General features: G+C 41.4%; 1 protein-coding gene across 1 annotated transcript in view; it reads left to right on the forward strand.

Annotated features, from left to right (window-relative positions):
* Window positions 1–21,696, forward strand: part of B3GLCT (beta 3-glucosyltransferase) — a 974,893-nt gene that overhangs the window by 600,317 nt on the left and 352,880 nt on the right. The window contains exon 7 of the mRNA XM_085621666.1: window positions 4,764–4,900. Within this exon, the coding sequence (XP_085477792.1) occupies window positions 4,764–4,900 (137 nt within the window). The remainder of the gene's footprint in view (window positions 1–4,763; window positions 4,901–21,696) is intronic.

The following is a 21,696-nucleotide window of genomic DNA, read 5'->3' on the forward strand; positions in this document are numbered from 1 at the left end:
TACCTCACTGCCAAATTTCAAGTAATTCTGTTCAGCCGTTCGGGCTGTATCTGTGTCTAAAGGTCCTATGGAAAAATGCATGGGGAAAACGCGTTTTGGGACCCCCCCTTTTTTCTCGGCCCCTGCTTGACGAATCACCCCGAGACTTTCAGAGTAGGAGCTGAACGGAGCGCCCCATTAGTTTTGAAAATTTCGCGAGGATTCGTCAACCGGCACCAAAGTTATTCAAAATAGAATTTTGAGATTTCCTTTGGAAACTAGGTTGTAACTATAACTATCTACTGGCGACCGCCAGTAGATAATATATATACATATATATATATATATATAGGCACAGAGCATTCATCAGTTTCTCCAAGGAAAAGAATGCACGACCTCCTCTTCGTCGGTAAACTCTTTTATTTGTAAATGTATTAGAGTCTCCCTTCTGTCATGACGCGTTTCGGCCGACGAACGGCCTTAAACACATGAGGCAAACTTTGCGTATGACGCTGTTTAAAAATGCTAACACCCCTGTCACATGACGGAGAGAGATAGAAGACATACTTTCATTTTGCATTTTCTACTTCCTGCTAAAAACAGCATCGTAATATTTGCATATTATAAACAAATAATTATATTTGTGTACAAGTATACATGTAATGTAAGATTTGACCCAACCTCCCGAGTTTGACACTTTATATACAGTCTAAATACATTCGATTGTAGCAAACTCGAAACACATGAAATCAATATTTGTGCTGAAGTTGGATCATATGGAGTACATGGGCAATCCAAGACAATTCTCCTATGAAATGTAAAGTAAATCCTACACCACGAAATAATAATAACTGAGTATGCAAATATTATCAGCAGTGTGTCCTAAGACCAATCAAAAATATCATCTGGATAAAATCCAAAAAGCAGGAACGTCGTGTATTCAATAAAGTTCTATGTCAATCCTGTCAAGGAATACTATGTTGCTTCCTATCGATGTGAGTGATAGTTATTTTTAATTTGATTTAAATTATTATGTATTTTTTTATAAATAGTTTATTTGTTTGATGTGTATGTGCAATTAGCCTAAAGTGCAAGAAGTGCGTATAAGTGCAATAAATAAAGTGCAAATAGTGCAAAAGTGCAATTTGAGCATATGTGCAAATGCGCAATAAATGTGCAACATGTAAAACACTCATAAAGCACATACACTAAATAATGCATAACGATAGGATCCTAATATCACCTGAAATAGGGTATTTGAATTGCATAGTAATATGGGTGTTTTTTTTAAAAGCATATTGTGTATCAAATCTTGAATGATAATAATGATGAAAGTGAGGTTGCAAACACCTCGCCACATGAACTGCAAGACTTAAAACCCAATGAGCATACAGTCAAAAATGAAAACATATTACAGACAAGGAGTGTAGTAAATGCACAACCAAAGTATCAAGGATAGATAACAAAATCCAATCTTAATCAATATTTTTTCTCATTATCATAAAAATTCATAAAAAGTTGTGCAAGTCTTCCGTAGTATTGAGCCCGAGTGGTGTCTTAGTGTCGAGCTCAATAATTAATCGCGTCTCCAATTGTTTGAGCATACGCTCTCTATTCCCCCCATGTTTTAATTTAGGGATTGCATCAATTACAAAATATGAGAGGCAGGTTAGGTCATTGTCATGAACAGCTCTAAAGTGACGGGCCACAGGATAGGTGGAATCGTTGTTTACGATGGCCCTGAGGTGCTGTAAAATGCGCGCATGAACTTGCAGTTTGGTGCTACCCACGTATTTGAGACCGCAGGTGCAAGTTAAAATATACACTGCAAATTCAGTACGGCAGGTGTAATGCCCCCTAATTCATATTGGAGTGGGACAAAAAGGAGTGTTATACTGCAAAGTATTCACTCCAAATTTACATGCCCTGCATGATGCGCATTTAAAGAAACCTTTGATGGGCTGCAACCAGTTTGTCTTGGTAGAGGTTTCTATGTTTTTAGACACCAACTGGTTTCTCATCGAAACTGCCCGTCTGAAGGTAATAGTAGGAGTAGATGGTAATCTGGGTGTCAATACTGCATCTGTTTTCAGTATTGGCCAATTATGGTTAACTATCCTCCTGAGCTGGTTATGTTGTTTGTTGAATGTAATGATAAGACGGGGTGTATTAATGTCTTCAGAGCTACTGGTCAAAGGTGTCATAGTATCATTCTTGGGGGATAAAAGGTCCTCTCTAGATTTGAGAGCCACCTTCACCTGAGCTTGTCTAAGGATGTTGTTTTTGTATCCCCTTTCTCTGAATCTGGACAATGCCTGTTCAGAGCATTTAACATATTCCTCATCTGTGCTGCAGATACGCTTCAACCTAAGGAGTTCCCCATAGGGGATACTCCGAATCAGATGACTGGGGTGAGAACTGGTCGCGTGTAGAGTGGCGTTCCCTGCTGTTGGCTTCCTAAAGAGTGTTGATTCAAGACGACCATCCTGGATGTAAATCTTAGTGTCAAGAAAGGGAACCTCAGAGGCGCTAATTGATGCAGTAAACTTAAGGTTACATATATTGTTATTAAGTTCATCAATAAACAATAAAGCACTCTCACGATCACCTTTCCAAATAAAAAACACATCGTCTATGTATCTAAGCCAATACGAAACTTGTTTGTCAACCACCCTGGCCAGGGTGCCATGGAGGGTCTGCTCCTCCCACCAGCCCACGTGCAAACACGCGTAGCTGGGAGAGAAGCAGGCCCCCATGGCTACACCCCGCATCTGACGGTATACTGCATTTTCAAACATGAAAAAGTTATTAAAAAGACACCATTTAACCATCTTTAGAAGCATAATATTGTGGTTGTACAGGCCTAGGGGTCTATTGTACAAATAGTGTTTGACAGCTGACAAACCAGCATGATGGTCAATGCTGGTGTATCGGGACTCCATGTCCATTACCACTAATAACAAATCATCTTCCCATTTAATATTTTGGATTTTGTTTAAAAAATCTCCTGTATCTCTGATATAAGATGGCAGTCCTTGTACAAAAGGTTGTAAAAAGTAATCAACATATTCGGTGATGTGTTCGCTCATTCCTCCTATCGCCGAAATGATCGGTCTGCCAGGTGGGGGATTAATTTCTTTGTGTACTTTCGGAATTAGATACAGGGTTGGGATGATGGGAAAGTCATTAAGCATAAAGTTCAGTTCCTGGCTGGAAATAAGCCCCTGTCGTTTCCAGTTCATAAGATCTTTCTTGATGGTATCCTTAGCTTTATAATATTCACTTAACGTGGTTTTAGAGTAGCATTCAGTGTTGGACAATTGTGTTTGAGCCTCCTTTATATATTGTTCCCTTGGCCAGATGACCACATTGCCACCCTTGTCCGACATGTTAATGACAATGTCTTTTCTGTCTCTTAGTTGCGAATAAGGTTCTCATATTGTATGTTCTGATGTTTAAGTCTGGTTTTATTGTGGTTGATTCTGTAGTATAGTTTTTTGATGTCATCAACTATGCGTTCGTGAAAAATGTCTATGGCGTCCTTGGGCATCATCGGATAAAATTTTGATTTAGCCTTAAATGGACTGAGCCCAGCACTGGATTGTGTCAAATTATGTAAACCAAGTCTTTCCTGAGTAGAAAATTGACTCGTGGTCAGAACATCGATAAGACGGTTTTCATTGTTGAGTTCACTGATAGTGAGTATGATGGAAGCATCAGATGCTACAAGATTGGGTTGGTTACTAGTATTCGAAGTACTCACATTGCCAGGCAGGGTTGAGATGGTATTGCCCTCTTTGATGGTAAAAAACTTTTGTAATTTCAGCTTCCTAATATAGTTATAGATGTCAATGCGTGTTTTCCCATAATTGAAGCTGCTCTCCGGGCAAAAAGATAGACCGAGTGCTAAGATCTGCGTTTCAGCTTTTGTAAGGACGAGTTGCGACAGGTTGACAACCGTATTATTGTTGGCCATTATCTCCTGCGCCACTGCTTTCTTGATTTGATTTTGATTTGCCTATATATATATATCTCCTAAAGTGTTTTCTACCTGGTGGGCTCTTTTGGAAAATTTATCAGAATACTTAAATAGATTTTTGCAACCAATTATTATAAATCTTCCATTCAATGTCCAATATAGCAAGGACATTCCAGTAAATTTGGAACGAACACTCCATGATGTTTGTGACTTTCGAAGTTTCCACCGTATATATGTGTATTAAACTGTATTTGGAATTATGGCCCTTACACAGTTGTTATTGATTTGGAAGGCTAATTATAAAGAGCACAGGAGCATGCTCTTGAAGATGGTGGATATTTTTCTTTCATACACTTTTTCCAGCACCACAATGATTGCTATCAACCGATGCAGATGGAGGTTCCAGTCGATCTAGTTCAATGAATGTAGTTGCGGTACGCCGGGTAAGTATGCAGTGGAAATACCACGGTCTGTGAACTGGGTGGTATTCTCCAGTTAAAGATGCAGTAGTCTGTGAGGGTAGTAAACATTTGTTTATTGATGTAATCGTTTTGCTCTCCTTTGCATTCAGTAAATTACAACTGATAAAGGTGAAATATTTCTATTAGGCTATTCGTCTTTAAAAATATATTTTCATTTATATAGCTCAGTGTTTACCTTTAGAGCTCACAAAATAAATATCTGGTTGCGGCATTTTCACATTGTGAGCTTCTTAATAGACAACAATTATTTATCAATAGTTTCACAGTAAATATGTTAATTCCAATACAAATCACTGATTACAATTTTACGTTGTTTATTGCAGGATTGGTTTTTAGGGAAAGCGTTGCACGATGAAGACTCCACAATAATTCACCATTATGCTTTTGCTGAAAATCCCACTGTCTTTAAATATCCAGATTTTGCTGCTGGGTGGGCCCTCAGTATTCCTCTTGTGAAGAAGTAAGCTATATTTGCTAACATTTGCCGATAAACTGTGATGTGAAGCGATTTCGGAAGCCTCACAATGATGTATTTTCGAATGAGGATTGTATAAAACACTATACTCTTGGAGTACGAAGTCCGTTTTAGCCTATTGAAATATGGTAACTGATTCGCGTATTTATTGTAAAATAGTGTGATGTTAACTATTCACATAATCTAACCACCCATGCAACCAATCCATTGACACACCCAACCCACTGCCTGCCCCTCCTCCCTCTTTGTCTCTCCTTCATTCTCACTTTCTTTCTTCCCCCACTGCCATCCTGTCCCTTCCCTTCCTCCCTGGTAGTCTTACATTGTAAGGGGCATTCCATACTCACATGCTTGGACGACGAGACGAGATCTAGCACGGTTGAGATCTTGGGTATTCCTGGGGAATGCTTGAGGGAAAATGGAGGTATTGTGCTTTTCTTTAGGCGCAAGCAAAGCATTACGGGCCAGATGTACGACCAGTTTTTGCATGCGCAAACGGGTTTGCTAAACCGTTTGCGCATGCAAAAACATATAGGGCCATGTACACAGCCTATTTAGCGAGTCGCAATTATTTTGCCGCTCGCCAAATAGGTTTTGCGACTCGCTATTGGGAAGGGGCATTTCCTTCCAAATAGCGAGTCTCAAAACAATGTACTAATGTTTTGCGACCGCAATTGCAGTCGCAAAACACTCGCAATTACCACCAACTTCAAGTAGGTGGTAATGCATTTGCAAATGGGAAGGGGTCCCCAGGGGACCCCTACCCATTTGCAAATGCATGCGAAATAATTTTTAAGGGCAGGCAGTGGTCACAGGGACCACTGCCTACCCTTAAAAAATTAAACAAAAACGTTGTTTTTTTTCAAATGCATCCCGTTTTCCTTTAAGGAAAACGGCCTGCATTAAAAAAAAAAAAAATAGCTGATTTGTTAAACAGCAGTCCCAGACATGGTGTTCTGCTGAGCCCAGCAGGCCACCATCCCTGGGAAGGCTGGTATTCCCAATGGGCTCGCAAATTGGTAGAGGCTCATTAATATTCATGAGCCTCGCAATTTGCGACCCCATTGGGAATCGTAGAACACTGTAAACACACTGTTGTACATTTGATTTAGCGCCTCGCGATTTGCGACAGTGTCGCAAATTGCGGGGCGCTAAATGAAAGTGTCGTACATCTGGCCCTACTTGTCTTAGCTGCTCAGGATACAGGCGTTCATTCAGTTTGTACGTTCATTTTTTCCAGTAGAGGCGGTAGAGGTCTTCAGAAAAAAGACAGAAAACACTTCTAGTTTTGTGACCTTTTGTTGGTCCAGTATGCAGGGACACAGGCAGCTAGATTTCCATTTGGACAGCAATTGCGCTTTGGAATAGGGAAGACACAGGTGCCAGGGGCGTGTGAAGTGGAGCGGAGGGATGCCAAACCCTCTGTGAATTGCAGGAGGGTCGAGAGAGCTTGGATGTGCTGTTAGCGTTCCTAATGAAGATATTTACATTTGAGACTTGTATTATTGTGAGACATAAAGCCGGCCTAGATCAAAGGGACTGTGTTCTGGTAAGGAGTAAGAGTGATTTGGGTAGATATGCCAGCCGGGTCAGTGTGCACAGGGCCATCAAGACAGTGACAACCGACAAGGGTAGGAAGGAGATTATTATGGAGACTGGGTTGTTTTATAGGAAGAACGGAATTGTGAGATCTCTTATAGATATATAAAAAAAATAGGTCCAGTAGTTGTTGCTCGAAGAATGTCTGAGTGTTTTTTTGGGGGGGGCACAGAAGGCAGCGGTGTTTTCGAGTTGAGTTAGGGTTGACAACTGAGTGAACGTTCCAGCTCAGATGTTTTGGGGCTGATGATATAATAGGCTCTGAGTATCATTAGCTTCAGGAGAGGCTGTGGAGGCCAGTAAAACAAAGATGGTGGAGGAGAGCCAGTGGGTTAAGAATCTAAATGGGGACCAGCAAGAACAGGAAATTGAACAATGGCCTCGTAGGTTCAGGGAGTGACCGACCGAATCAATTGTTCATGTCAACTCTAACATAGGGACATTTGGTGTGGGGTTCTAACTTGTTTGCAGACTCAGCACTAGTACAGCAAACGGTATACAGGTGTTCGCAGAGTGCATTCTAAAAGATCAGGACTTAGTAGGACATTCAGTCTACCTACATCTGAGAATAATGTTATCAGGGGCCCGTCTAGAAGGAGAAGATGAGCACTTTTAAGACCCCTTGTAGCTTATGGACATGAGCATGTTGTGTTCTGTGGGATGGAGTTTGATCAAGAAGACATTTATAGGCCAGGGAAGTATGGACGCTATCGTCAAATAAATGGTTCATTTAATGGAGAAGGCTTTATTTAGCATGTAGTAATACAGTGTTTATAGGGTTCCTCTGCCCTACAAGGCAATCTGGCAATGCCCGAATGGCTGGTCTGACAGGTCAGTGTTTGGGATGTTTTTTGGTTGCTTCTGAGCTGTTTTATGGTCTGTTGAGCCGTTTTTTTACTATTAATTTCTCTAATATTAGCACAAACACTGCGTACAGCTAGCACAGATGCAGTCTTCCACACCTTGCAAAATAACACTTACACAGCATGTCTTTAAAAGTTCAAAACTGCCATGATTGGCAGATGAGCACCACGGTTTTAGCTCTCTGATTCGCTGACGGAGGCCACTGTTATTGTGGCGCCCGGGCCTGTCCGACCCTGATTGTTTAGTGTGGTTGGGTAAGGTGATTAGTAAGTCAGCCAGCACCTTTTATGCTGTAACCGAAGACCTGGGATATGAAAGGAGTCTTTTTCGTACGTAACGATGACTGTCACTGATTATACCGTTATGGCCAGTGGGGCATTATAAGTAACCTTTTAGTGAATAGTGTTTAAAAGTAGGCAGCGACCTAATAAGAAATTAAAACCGGACAATTTTGTTAATGTGCATTTCGCAAGAAACTGAAAGGCATCAGTAGTTCTTTTTTGGTTTAAAAAAAAATGCAAGTGCCCAGTAGATGGCAGCAAGAGGCAAAAGAACGGCACTGGACAGAACTAGCTAATCAACGATTATTGCACCAGAAAAATAACTCGCGAAATACATTAGTGTGTGCTTTAATTGCATGCCTTGTTTTTCAGTCACAGCAGGATTGCTGGAGACATATTTTCCAACTTGAAAATGCAACAAAATCAAACTTGAAAAGTGATCTTGCACTGATTAAGGTTTTGTGGTATTCCTCACAATCTGGCGAATAGGTTTCTGAACGGTTGTGTTTTACTTGCAGCATGGACAGATTAGAGGTTCCCATAGTGCACACACGAATTACAGATCGCGTCACTAACTGGCAATGTGCACATCATATGGTAAAATGGTGTCCGCCTACTTCATGAAGGATCATTTAATATAGACTAGTGTAAGAGTGCAACATGATTTATTAGATGTAAAACAAACGGGTATCCATATTTTCGAGGTGGCATAAGGTTCCGATAGAGACGCTGCTGTACATCTCTTGACTAATGGCCGTACTTTCTGTTTCCTATTTTACTTGTGAAAGCGTTATTTGCTTGACATCCTGGACGGACCGTGCAATCTAATGAAATACTGTTTGAGGTATTTTTTTTTAGATCATAATGGGGAATCCATTTATTGTAGCATGGTATTTATATTCATTCTGAGCGCGCCTGCCGCGAGCTCCCTGTTCTATTACGCGTGTGTGTTTCCCAGTGGCCCTCGCGGCTCCGTGGGCGGTGAGTGGGGAACCCAATGCAGGGTTAGTTACTGTTGAGAGCTGGAGTTCTGACTGCGGACGGAGGTCGTTGTTTAAGGAAGAGAATTAGGGAGGGAGATCTGGAATAAGACACTGTTTCAAATTAGTATTTTCGATGACTCCTACTGTTTAACGACACTTAATTTGCATGCATTGACAAACCTAGAAAACCTATGATCATAGTATACCTGTAAAAGAAAAAGATTCAACATACGCTGTGGTTAGTTATGTCATAGTTTCCATTCATGTTGTAAAACATATTTTCTCCTTGAGACCATGTTGCCTTTTTCTTGCACTTGTGATCAATTGTAAGCAATATATAAATGTTAAAGTCAGCATCTATATTTGCAAATCACGACTTATCTATTAACACCATACCAAGTGTCAATTAGTTCTGTTACCAATCAAGTCTGTTAAAATCGAAATGTAAACTGAAGTCTATTTACAATAACAAGTTCCACTTCTGAATAGTCTATATTATATCAACGCTATTCTCTTTGATCGTTTCCTCTTTTTACTATTTTTTACCACATATTTTATTAGGTTTCAGAGTTTGTAAGCATGGTTTACGTTACTCATTATTCTTTTCAACTTTGTGCATACAGTGGATAACTGTCTCAAATAATATCACACATATCTGTTAATACTTCGTGTCTGTACGTGAGCATTATTGCCAATAATGAAAGTGAGTGTGCACTTACAAACATTAATCCGGCTATTTTATGAATATCAGTGCGATGTCTAACGAAACGTTTAAACCCTCCCGCTAACTCCCTCCCACAATACTTACCCTCCCATAAACATCCCCTTGAACTTTGCCGCTATGGTCTAATCAGCCATGTCCGAGGTTACAACCAGCTGGGGGTGACAGTTTTGGTACAGGGGGGGGTGGGGCGGGGGTGGAGGGGGGGGGAGAAGAAGGAGGGGAGGGAGGGGGGAGAGCAGATATATCTTTTCGCCTAGCATTACAGTCATGAACCTAACACTTCATACAGGGTCACCTTGTGCGTGCTGTTGATCCTCAGACTCTTCGCCAGACTCGACTCTAAATTGTTTTATCAACTGGGCCCATTCCATGGAGAGCGTTTTTTTCGTAGTCCTCTATGTTCCTCGCGCTGTAGTGCTCCCCTTTCGGCTGTGGCCCATTTAATAACTTCTTCCCTCCACCTTCCTTCGCGCGGTGCAGTGCGGGATTTCCACCGTTGTGTGACTAGCCTTTTAGCGAGCATCAGGGCGAGTCCCGCAAAGCGGCGCTATAGAGCTGCCTTTTTTGGGACAGGGAAAAGACCGAGGAGACAGGCCTCTATAGTAGACCAAGAAGAGTGCTCAGTAATTTGGGTAAGACCTTGTGTGACCTCAGACCAAAACACTCACTCTCTGGAACACAATGAAACAGACGCTAACGCAAAAAGGATACAAATATAACAGAAAGCACCCTCTGGAGTGACAAATAGGAGTGAGGTGATCTCACTCTGTAAATCATGCTAATTGGATTTGGCAGCTAATGTTCTTAAGGCAGCTGCAAAGTCATTAATTGATTCACCTATACTGATCCCTCTGTCAAAATGTATGTCTCTCCAACACACCGTGCGTTTTGGTCTGAATCTTTTATCAGGTGTTTCATGATAGAAGCATACTCATTCACTTGTTCATCTGTGTTCCCTTATCCCCCTGAAGGTAATCTTGCCAACTGTTCTGGTAAAACTTGTAATATCCGCCTCTTTTCCATGACTGCTGCACTCTATGGGTGCGTTACTGCTTACACTATACAATAGCCAATTATCAAATAAATCCAATTAAAAATTTAATTATGCCAGAAAGTCAAAGGAGTTGTTTGAACATGGCCTCAAAGAGTTATGCAGACTGTTACTAGCAGTTGTCTCTGTGAGATAAAACCATTTGCAGTCAACCAAATAACAGTTTTCCCAAACTAAAATGGCGCTGATGTGCATCTGACGTGTGAAAGACCACAATGTTTTGCATCCATACACAGATAACGGAATCTGCACACTTAGACAGGTCGCGCTCACACTGACCTGAAAGCCTGTGTGAGATTATTATAAATAACTAAAAAGAGTTAATGGTGCGATGCCATGATCAGCCAGCACAAATCCAGGGCACCGCTCCCAGGACAGCACAACTCCGCTACATTCTGTGATGACACGGTTGTTGGCCGTGTTTCAACAGCATACATCCTTCTGGTCTCAAAGAATACAGGGATGCACATTGCAGGATCCCAGCGATGAACTGAAGTAGAGCAGCAACAGCCTACTCTGGAACAGATGAGTTCAGAACCAACAACACCATTCCAAATTTGAGAACTACTAATGTAGTAATATCCCCACATCAGTGGATGAATCCACTCTGAAAACGAATGCGCGGCACCACTATTGTTGAAGTAATGTGTTATTCCCATACTTTTTTAGAACATACAGAAGCCACTGTTTGTTGAATTGTCATGCATTGGAAGAAACTGCAGATTTGTGCATGTTCTTTGAGAACATCTAAATGCAGTCAGGTAAATAGATGGCAGTAGGTTTGTGATTTAATTTTGACACCTCTACGTTCACAGTTTTCGTTTCCATGGAAATCGAAAGCATGTCACTGCAGCCTTAAGGAGAAATAGGGAGAAAGTACAGAAATTAAAATGTTTTGCAGAAAATAACCATAACTTGTTTTCTGAACTTTCATTAATTTTGATCTTGCTGTGAAATATATTGGGGGGGGGGGGGCTAGGTCTATTTCTGTCATTCAGTGCCTGCAGAGGCAGACTTTCTCCTTGTACTATAGGTCCTACTTTTTTCTCTATTTATTCTACTAGCGTAGGAAGAATCATCTCATCCTTCAGCGTCCATTATCTTTACGACAGCAACACGCTCACTCTTTATCTCAATCCAAACTCTCTGACTGCTTGACCCTCGACCATTATTGGATGGTAATTCATTTCTTTATTCTCTTCTGTGGCTGAAATAATTTACATTCCTATTAAATTTGTCTTCTACTCATCTTCAGATTCCTATTTTGCCTGCCTCTGAAGCACTCGACCAATTTCATTAACCATAAACCATGTTGTACATTTCAACCCAGCCATGAGCCTGGATCTTTATTCAGATCAACGATCAACAGCCAGTGCTTCTAGATGGCCAAGTACTTAAGAGTATATGTATACACAAAAGACCTGTTTATTAATAGGCTCCTCATCTGAAGGTTAAACGTATAAGCTGAGGAAGGGGTTCTGTCACACTTTTCCCTTTACCATTCCTCTCTTTCAATGGAGGTAGTGTCCTCACACTTTACTGCCTAAATTATCTGTAATTGCTAAAAAAAACTTTTTTTCACTTGACAGTCACTGTGTCTTCATCCCAAATGTATAGGGATGTATACTCAATACCACGTCAAAACCAGGTTCCAACAATCTATATGTGAACCTAGAAAAAATATTCAATGTGAAAAAACCGTAATCACTGTGAAAAAAGGACAAGATGGCACCTCACGTGCGCACCATCAATAGAGCTTGCTGATTGGTACTCACCAGCTATGCCCACTCATATCATCATTGGTGACCATCTTGCCAAAATAAATATGTGTCCCAAAAAAGTGCAAAATAATTATGCCAAATGTGGTGTTTGAAAGAACAAGACCCTGTGACTTTAAAATTGAAGTAAGTGTCACAATTACCAACTTTATTAAAAATGGCTGCCTAATAGCAAACCTTTGTGCCAACATGTTTCATTGCCAATCTCAATTATAGGCAATTTTGTGAGGTCTGAAGGGTTTTTAAATCACCAATCAGGGACACTGGTATCTTTACACACATGACTGTCAAGTATAAATAAAAAACAGCACCAAGTCACTTCACCAACCTCATCATTCACAAGAAGTAAAACGCTGATACACTTCATTACACATTCTGAATCTGGTCATTACCATGTGGGGACTAAATCACTCGTACCAGCCCTCCACTTCGTCACCCCGAGGAATACTCCAAACGTGAGCCCCTCGTCTCGGTGGGTATGCTACTGTCGTACTCATTCTAAAAAAACAACAAACAAACGGGACAGTTACATTTCTCCTTCATGTTTGCGCCTCATTAAATATACCGACATCCACCGATAAATGTCTATGACCGTTAACTCAACCCTACTATGGGTAACTTCAAACATTGCACCTTTTAACGCCACAAGGTCTTATTTCCAAAATTAAGCCCTCGTCATCCAATCCACTCACTCAAAATCCCAATTACAGATAATTTAGGCAGTAAAGTGTGAGGACACTACCTCGATTGAAAGTGAGGAGTGGCAAAGGGAAAAGTGTGACAGAACCCCTTTCAGCTTATACATTTAACCTCCAGATGAGGAGCCTGTTAATGAATGGGTCTTTTGTGTATACATATAGCGTAGTGAGTGGGGGGCGACCTGTTTGTTCTTTCCCTCTGTAGCTCCTTGTTGTTTGAGCAAGTACTTAAGGGGCCAGATGTTTCAACACTTTGCACCGGTGAAAATCACCAAAAGTGATATAAACCAGCACAAAGTGTTGGTTTATTACTTACTTGGGGCATTCCCATACTGACACGCATGGTTTATGACATAAATCCATGTCTACTGACATTTCCTCACATCCTCAAGACTGCTTCAAACTAGGAGACATTTAAAATGTTTCCAAACTTTGTATATATGCTGCACTGCCTGGGTAAGTGACTTAATAATTGTCTTCCCTGCCTCATAGCCACAATTGATCCTAAGTACTGAGATACTGTTGCTTCTCTAAAGCATTTGTTCCTGAAAGTGTTTCTTGCTGCTGATCCATTGAATGACTAAATGTTGAAGACCAAAGTGTACTTGGTTTGTTTGGAGGGTGTCCTAAATATGTAAATGTAGGGTCAGAGCTTCATGGGGCCATGCCCATGCAAATGAGAGAACGTGACCCTGCGATTGCAATGCGATATGTAATTTGGAAGAGGCTGTGCATGCTCCTGCGGCCCTTCTATAATAACAAAGTGTCCGGGGGGCAAAAGAGGCGAGTGCAAAAGGCTGATGCGTTCCCCGGGCACTTACTGTAATACAGCCCCTGGGCTAAGTTACTATTTATACTATTGGCTAAAAAGTAATGTCTCATGCCACAGATCTTTTCAAGTAGCTTTTCAGTACTTGCTGTACAAAAGCAAATGAAGGCTCTTATGGTTACTTTGGGCACCTGATTGGCCACAGACCATCATGTGAATAAAATAAAATCTGTGTCAAACTATTATTTAAAGTCACTGCGTAAAACTCACTATTTACTTTTAGAGCATGATGGGCACTGGGATCAGTAGACAAGATGTTACTTGTGCCACAAAAATGTCAGAAAGAATGCTTAGACCATGCGTCGCCATCACTCCATGCACCTGGTGCAATTTTGTATTATATAACCTTTCCATGCTGACCAACTGTTGCCTTGAAGAAGGTACTGAAAACACACGTGTTTTAAATGGGTGCACGCTGATCTGGTAGCAGTGCAGGGTTTCCTTTGGGTTTTCATCAATTTATGAATAAGTTTTGAGGATTAGGTGCGTATCAGTACCAGGAAAGGAAAGAGAATATTGAAAATGTGTCTTTGTTACAACACTTTCCCACAAGTTTTGCCAATTAGTAAAACTTCTGAAAATATAAGACTGTCGTAGCTTTCCACAACTACTACGGAATTATTTATGGATCCACAAAAAGTCTGAAATCCGTCCAAGTGTGAGAGGAAATCGACAGGAGTACATATTCAAATTTTACCATCGGGGCTTTGTAATGCAGCCTCTTTTTTTGTCTCCGGGTCAGTTTTTCCATTTAGATGAATAGTGCAAAGATGGACCTGTGATGTCTCAAAACCTAATGTCATAAACGTTCTCTGCACAGTTGTTTCAAACTGGTATACACATATTAGCACACAGAATTATTTTTTATATCACGACAACTTTCTTTACTTCGAAGAAAACTGTCAGTCTGTTTTTCTCTCTCCCCATTTCAGAATGTGTTACTGCACTTGGGCTACCCAAGCAGCAGGTGGCAAAGCTCCTATGATTGATTTTTGATAATCCAGTAGCCTAAAATAAACAAACCTGGGGCGTGACATCTTTATCTCTTGCACCTTTTGGGAGCCAAAGCAGAAGAAGACCCTTTAAAATAATTTCCTCCCTACTCTATCTGCATTTCAATGAAAGAAAGCACTAACAGCACTACAGGTCACTTAGAATCCTTTCGCACTGTTGCAAGATTTATCTCTTTAATGGTCTGAGTGCATAAGTCCAGAATTCAAATACGCCTTTTACTGTGCTGGACTCGCTGTCTAAGGCCGTTCATATCACATGACTGTCTTCAATCCACTACCTTATAAATTGTCACTTTCAACTTCCCTGTCGTTCGTCTACATGGGCTATCGATTAAAATAATTCTGGAATGCTGGTCCTCATTTGTCTCCAAATGTTGGCGTAAAACGCTCAGAGTAATTCACATCTTCCCCTCATTAGACCTAGTTGTCTTTGCCAGGCTAGCAGATGGTGAGGTTGAATGTAATGGTCTGGGATTATCAGTGATGTGCTGCATGGTCACACACTGAGAATCAGCAGCTGGGGGCTTTAGATACTTTCAATACTCCTCTATGCTTTGCTACATGCAACTTTCTTTCACACATCCTCCGTTGGTGCTGCAGCTTTTCTCTGTTCCAGCCATTCCGAACATAACTTGTATTTTACAAACTGCACAATAAGGGCTGCCAAGACAGTGAGCTCAAGCTAAAGAAAGAGATTAGAAATAGGCAGATCATATTAGCTTGCAGCTACAGCACTGGAATATGGACAAAGTAGGGATGTCCACTTAAATATACCTTAAAGAAGAAAACAATCTGGTAAGCTTCTTATGTGTTTTCGGATAACATTATTACTTTAAAACAAGTCTCTTTTCTTTCAAAAGCCCCTTTACCTGGCTATTTCCATTTTGTGTTTTTGAGCCATTACTCACAAACAAGGAACAGCAGGGTATGAGCTGTGAGAGTAGTTTGGTTTAATTTGTTTTCATAGTTGCTTGCATTTATTATAATGGAAGAGACAGAAAATTGAAGATGATGTCTGCTATGGTCGGATGAGTATTTACATATTTAAGCTTATCATATTGTAGCATTAATTTCTTAGTACCTTCTTTAAGATACCTTGGCCAAAGACTGTGTCACCCATCTAATACCCAAGGTCCCCCTTAGATTTTCAGCCATGCTCTGCTGCATTGGAAAATTGATCTTCAAATGTATGCAAAAGTAATGTATTTTGGGCTCAATTACGCAACACAAATGTGTTTTGGGTCCTTTAAGTCTTTGTACTGCAACAAGGAAGGAAAAAGTGTCATCCATCTGCCTCTTTCCAAATTTGATCAGATTAGAAAATGGTTGTGTTATGACTGTGCACATAACAATGGTGATCACTACCACAGTGGATACATTCACTTCACAGGAAACTACTCTCTGCTGTGGCAATGTACCTCAGCCTATTGCACCCCCAGAACTTCCTTAGCATTCATAAAATAAGCAACGTTGCTCCCAGTATTGAACAAATATCTCAGAAACAGACGTTTTGCATGGTCACCATTTAAGATATCCTAAAGCTTCTGAACCAGAAACGATTATATGACAAGCCTGGATCTCCAGGATGCCTATTTTCATGTCCCAATTCATCCACACCATCGAAAATGTTTAAGGTTCACAGTATTTGTAAACAATAGGATCTACCCATGAAGGATTGCGTTAGAGGATTTGAATCAAGGTTCATGTGCATTTCCTACATTGGTTGGAAGCACATCGTGTTTCTTAAATACCCCTCACACACCTAAAGGGCCCTTCGTGTCATGCTTCATCATAGGGGTCTTCGCGTCCCTCTATGGGACGCGGCGTGCTACTACCTGCGAAAACATGGGGTCACTGATGTTGTTCACTATGTGTGGAGTGAAAGTGAGTGGCAGGGTCAGGAGTGAGTGATAAGTGAATGTTAAAAAATACCTAGCTCCTGTGGAGTAGAAAACTTTAATATTCCATGGTGCCGGTTTTGTTAAAAAGGTGTGAGGCGGAGGTGTGTTGTGTTAATGTACAAGACCTCCTGTGTGTGTCAACATGTTTCGAAGCGTGCTGCTTCTTCTTCAGGACAGGTTAACAGATTCCTACCCTACTCACATAGCATGTATGACAATGTCATCAATGGTAAGATACTATACAGACAGGTAGTGAATGCCACAAGTAGGAGAACAATGGTCTCAATGTAAAATACAATACCATAAGGAAATTCCTTAAGTATGGTCTGAAAGAGAAACATAATTTTAAAACCGTCAGGTATGCAAACCATTCCGGATGTAACAGTAGTGACCTGCAAAAGTGATATATATAGTGCTTATTATTGATTTAGATGTGAACTATTCGCACTAGTGCAGTGTCCTGTAAAAAAGAGACAATACAAGACGCACAAACATTTAACAAAAAGCACACATGCTACACAAAAATGCTCCAAGGTAGTCCTTGTTGTGACTGGAGAAGTATTGTTATTCATTTGTGGGAGATAAGAAAATTATGCCAAAAAGAAGGGTTTGGTTACATACTTGTTGTATGGGAGGCAGGTGCCTCATGAGCCTTACAAGACGAGAGGGACAAGGTGCTAATTGCACTCTGTAGACAAGAAATAAGGCATTAGATTGGTCTATAGTCCTTTGGTTGCAGAATCGAAACAAAGGTTGGCCTCTCTGATGCGGCTATGCCGTACTTATATGTACTAGGGTACTACCTTGTACTAACGTCTCCTCCTCGCGGCTCCGTGGATATTGTCTGGCCGTGAGGAGCCCTAATTCATAATATACTTATTTGCCTCGATTTTCCCGCTTCGGGCGGTGTGTGCGTGTGAACCGGAAGGGCCTGCCCGATTCAGATTGTTAGTTGCGATCCACATCCTAAGTTATCCCGGATGTGATTGATGCACAGGGTCTCTCCTAGAGCCAAAGGTTGCTATGCCATTGTTGACCCGGAAGAGAATAACTGTGAAGAGTATCAACTAGAGCGCTCGCCTCACAAGTCATTTGTCTCACCACGGTGTATCGCTCCGATTGTCCATATGGTGACAAGAGAGTCTCCGAATGCTAGCATGGGAGCGCTAGCTTCAAATGCTCCACTTTGTTTAAAATGTGATGCAAGCGCTTTTGTAATGCAACATTTCCCAAAATTAGAACTATAGCGCTAGTCTCCCAAGTCATTTGTCTCACCACGGTGTATCACTCCGATTGCCTAAATTGTGAAAAAAGGAGTCCATGATTGCTAGCATGGGAGCGCGAGCTTCAAAAGCTCCACTCTGTTAAAATGTGATGCAAGCGCTTTTGTAATGCAACAATCCCCAAAGTTAGAACTATGGTTGAGAGGGCAAAAAATTAGGTCAAAGGGAATACATATAGCGTTTCTTCTGGATTATAGGCTATGTTGTTAGAAAACGAAGTATGAAGGAAACTATAGTCTGGATTTTGGTATAGAAGGAAATGAGGGGGAAACGGTATATCGGTGCCTAGGCGATCCCCACCGATTAATGCAAATGGTTTACCAGCTGACCAAGGGCATAAAAATATATATATACTAGAGATATAAATTTAATTTTAGCGAGCTAATGTAAGAGCCCTGTAAGAAAAATGAATATTTTATTATATTTTAAGCCCATTGAGAGGTCGCCTGATGTTAATTGGGTTCTCATGTATTGATAATAACTGGTGGCTAAATTTTTCACAGTAGCCGTCAGCCATTATCAGCTGAAAGTTCTCCCATTCGGCCTGAAGTCAACCCCACACATATTTTCACAAAGTGGCTGGTTCCTGTTGCAGCATTCCTGAGACAGGAAGAACACCAAGTATTTCCATACCTCGATGATTGGTTGATCAAGGCACCTTCCCATCAATCTGCACAGAGGTCAACCAAGGCATGCTTGCAGCTTTCCAACAAACTAGGCCTTACGTTGAATCTTCAAAAATCAGCCCTTCAGCCTTCCACAAGGCCTATGTTCCTGGGGGCTGCACTGGATACATTGCAGAACAAGGCATATCCAGCAACAGAAAGACAAACAAAATTGGTGCACTTGGCCCGTTTAGTGCAAAGAAAAAAGTCACTTTCAGTTCACCTATTCAAATCCCTGCTGGGGATGATGTTATCATTCACTCTTTTGGTACCGTTTTGCCGCCTCCAGGTGTGGTAGTTGCAGGAAGAACTTGACAGACAATGGGTCCAAATACAAGAATCTTTCGACGACATAGTTCATGTCACTCTGGGAAAATATGCAGCAGTCTCTTGTTGGATTTGGGAGGCAAATCTCTCAATCTCTCCACAGGCCTAACATTCATACCCCGAGTTTCCTGGTTGGTAATCACAACAGATGCTTCCTTAGAGGGTTGGGGAGCTCATCTCTAAGATTTGCAAGTCAGTGGCAAATTTGAACCATCTCAGTTACTTCTACATAGAGGACTGGGTTGACTGTTCATGCATCATGCCAAAAACTCAGGCTGGTATGAGCACAATAAACAACCTGCTGGCAGTGAACAAGCTACAGTTAAATCCAGCGACCTCTACGCCTGTTTCTTCAATCTTATGGCGGCTTTCAACAAGATGCTGAGTGTGGAGCTGTGGGAAAATATGTCTTGCTGGGGGGTGCCACCGAAACTCCAGGACGCTCTTATAAATCTTTACAGCAACACTTAGGTTCAAATCAATATCAGGGATGGCTAAAGCATGACCCAAAGAATCCCAACCAGCATTGGCCTAAAACAGGGGTGCATCCTGGCCCCCTGCTTATTCAACATCTACATGGCTGACCTAGATAGCCATCTGGCCGAAGTATCAATCGATTGCCCCAGGCTGGGAAAGGAACAACACAAAAGCCTGCGAAACGCAGACAACACCATATTGGTCAGCAAAACACCAATCGGCTGGCAATGTTTAATAGAGTGTCTACTGGACTACACTAGCAACCTGCGGCTGGAACTTAACTTCAGCAAAACTAAGAGGCTCTGCTTCTCCAGTAAACACAACAAAATGCAGCCCAAATTCACCTGGCGGGCTAAGGTCAATGCCCTAGAACTGACAAAAACCTATTAGTATCTCGGTGTCCACTTAGATCTTAGTTAACCTTCAAAACGCATCTAGAATCCAGATAAGCCACAGCAAATAAACTCTTGTACGTATTCAAAACCTTGCAGTAAAAGACACAAAACACCTCAACACACCACCTTCTTGAGGTCTTGGGTGCTAAATTTATGCCTTCATTAACCTACGGCTCAGAACTACTAAATCGGAAGGATGCAGCGACTCAAAATACTCTGCAAACGAGCCTCTTATGAAATCTCTTTGCGATACCACAGCACATCTTGCAAGCCCAAATTAGGCTTGAGTTTGGCGTGCTCCATCAGAGCCCAGTAAGTAATGGGGTCTCAATCAAACTGTGCTGGAGGTTGAGAATGGTCGAAGTTAACCTGCTCTCACACCATCACTGGCTGGAAATTGAAAAGCAGGTGCACTAAAAGAACTTGTGGTTCTCGTAAATCTGTCATTCAATCAAAGCACTGCAATTAGTGGACTCTTCGTATACCTCTATGGAACACACGTCTTCAAACAAATCAACAACAGAGCAGTCAAGCTTTTATCACACACCTTAGATAAGGCTGCATTTGCCAGACCCCCCAGGATATAGCGGCATGGATTCGCAAATTTAGCGGCACAAATATGGAAATTTAGCGGCACAAATATGGAAATTTAGCGGCATTTTTGCGGCACTTTATTTTACTCATAATCATTCATTTTCAGCCTTAAATCAATGGAAACTTTTAGCAGAGTATTCCACTTTGTATAGGCAACCTGGAATATGGAACAGAGGAAGCGGCTCACAGGTGAAGGCTGTTATCCTTTGGAAATGCAATTCTCCATTTGCTTTAGTATAGGTTGGTAGCAGTTATCACACCTTTTGACTCATTGCGGGTCCGGTGTTTGGCACATCCTTAACCCTTTTCTCGCCTGAAAGTCTGAGGGCGGCTGGACAACGCTTTCGTGGACAGGCCATGGCCCGTTGAGCAGGTCCGAGAAGGTCCACTGTGAGAAAAATAACTGACTTTATTAGTATACAAACCTTTTGAAATCCTACCACTGCCCATTTATTTTAAAGCTCGAAATGATTCTGGTTTCTTCTTCCCACATCCTAAAGCTAATTTCCTGATTTGCAGAAGGGAAGAATATTTGTAAAAAATCCTGGCAGCCTGCGTGTACATTTCGCGGCCGCTTTGATGTTCTCAGTGAGCCGCGCGGCCACTGAGAACATCAAAGCGGCCGCGAAAGTGCTCACCATTTACAGCCTGCGTGCCTCTCTCCCCTACCCCCTCCCTTATCCCACTTCCTGCTTCTTGTTGTTGTTGTCCAACAGGCATGTCCGGAAAAGCGAGTTAGTGGAGGCAGTGATATTCCCCCTGAAACCTTAGCAGATTTGTACAACCTAACGTGCTTACATCCTTTCTACAGACTACATGGAGCAGAGATTTCCTGCAACGACCAATGCATCAGAAATCTATTTGTAGGATTTATGTCACCTTTTGTACAGGGCTCAAAAAACCTCGCGATCTGTGAAGGACACTTTAAATTTAGGCTGTTTGAGATGCAATAATGAAGGGAGTTCCCTGGTCTGAGTTGCTTATTGCGCTAACACAATGCGCCTTTGTTTGCGAAATAGAGCCTCTCTTTGGAGGGAACCGACACTGCCCTTTCCAGCCAATGAGATGCCTTGAATTGTTTCAGGATTTACGTTTAAAACCTTTTCTATTATAGTGAAGTTTCACAGAAATCCGATGCATGCAATTTTCGAGTGCAGACATGCCTCGTTTTCTCTAATTTACATTAAAGTAGGCTAGCTAAAGGGTCCTGACAGAATTTTGCAATTTGAGTACTTGTGTTTTAAACAGGACTGAAAGCATACTTTGTACGAGTTAAATTAAAGAAGTCTCCGAGAACAGAGGCAGTTTTATGGCCAGCT

Source organism: Triturus cristatus, chromosome 8 (genome assembly GCF_964204655.1).
Source record: "Triturus cristatus chromosome 8, aTriCri1.1, whole genome shotgun sequence".
NCBI classification, from domain to species: domain Eukaryota; kingdom Metazoa; phylum Chordata; class Amphibia; order Caudata; family Salamandridae; genus Triturus; species Triturus cristatus.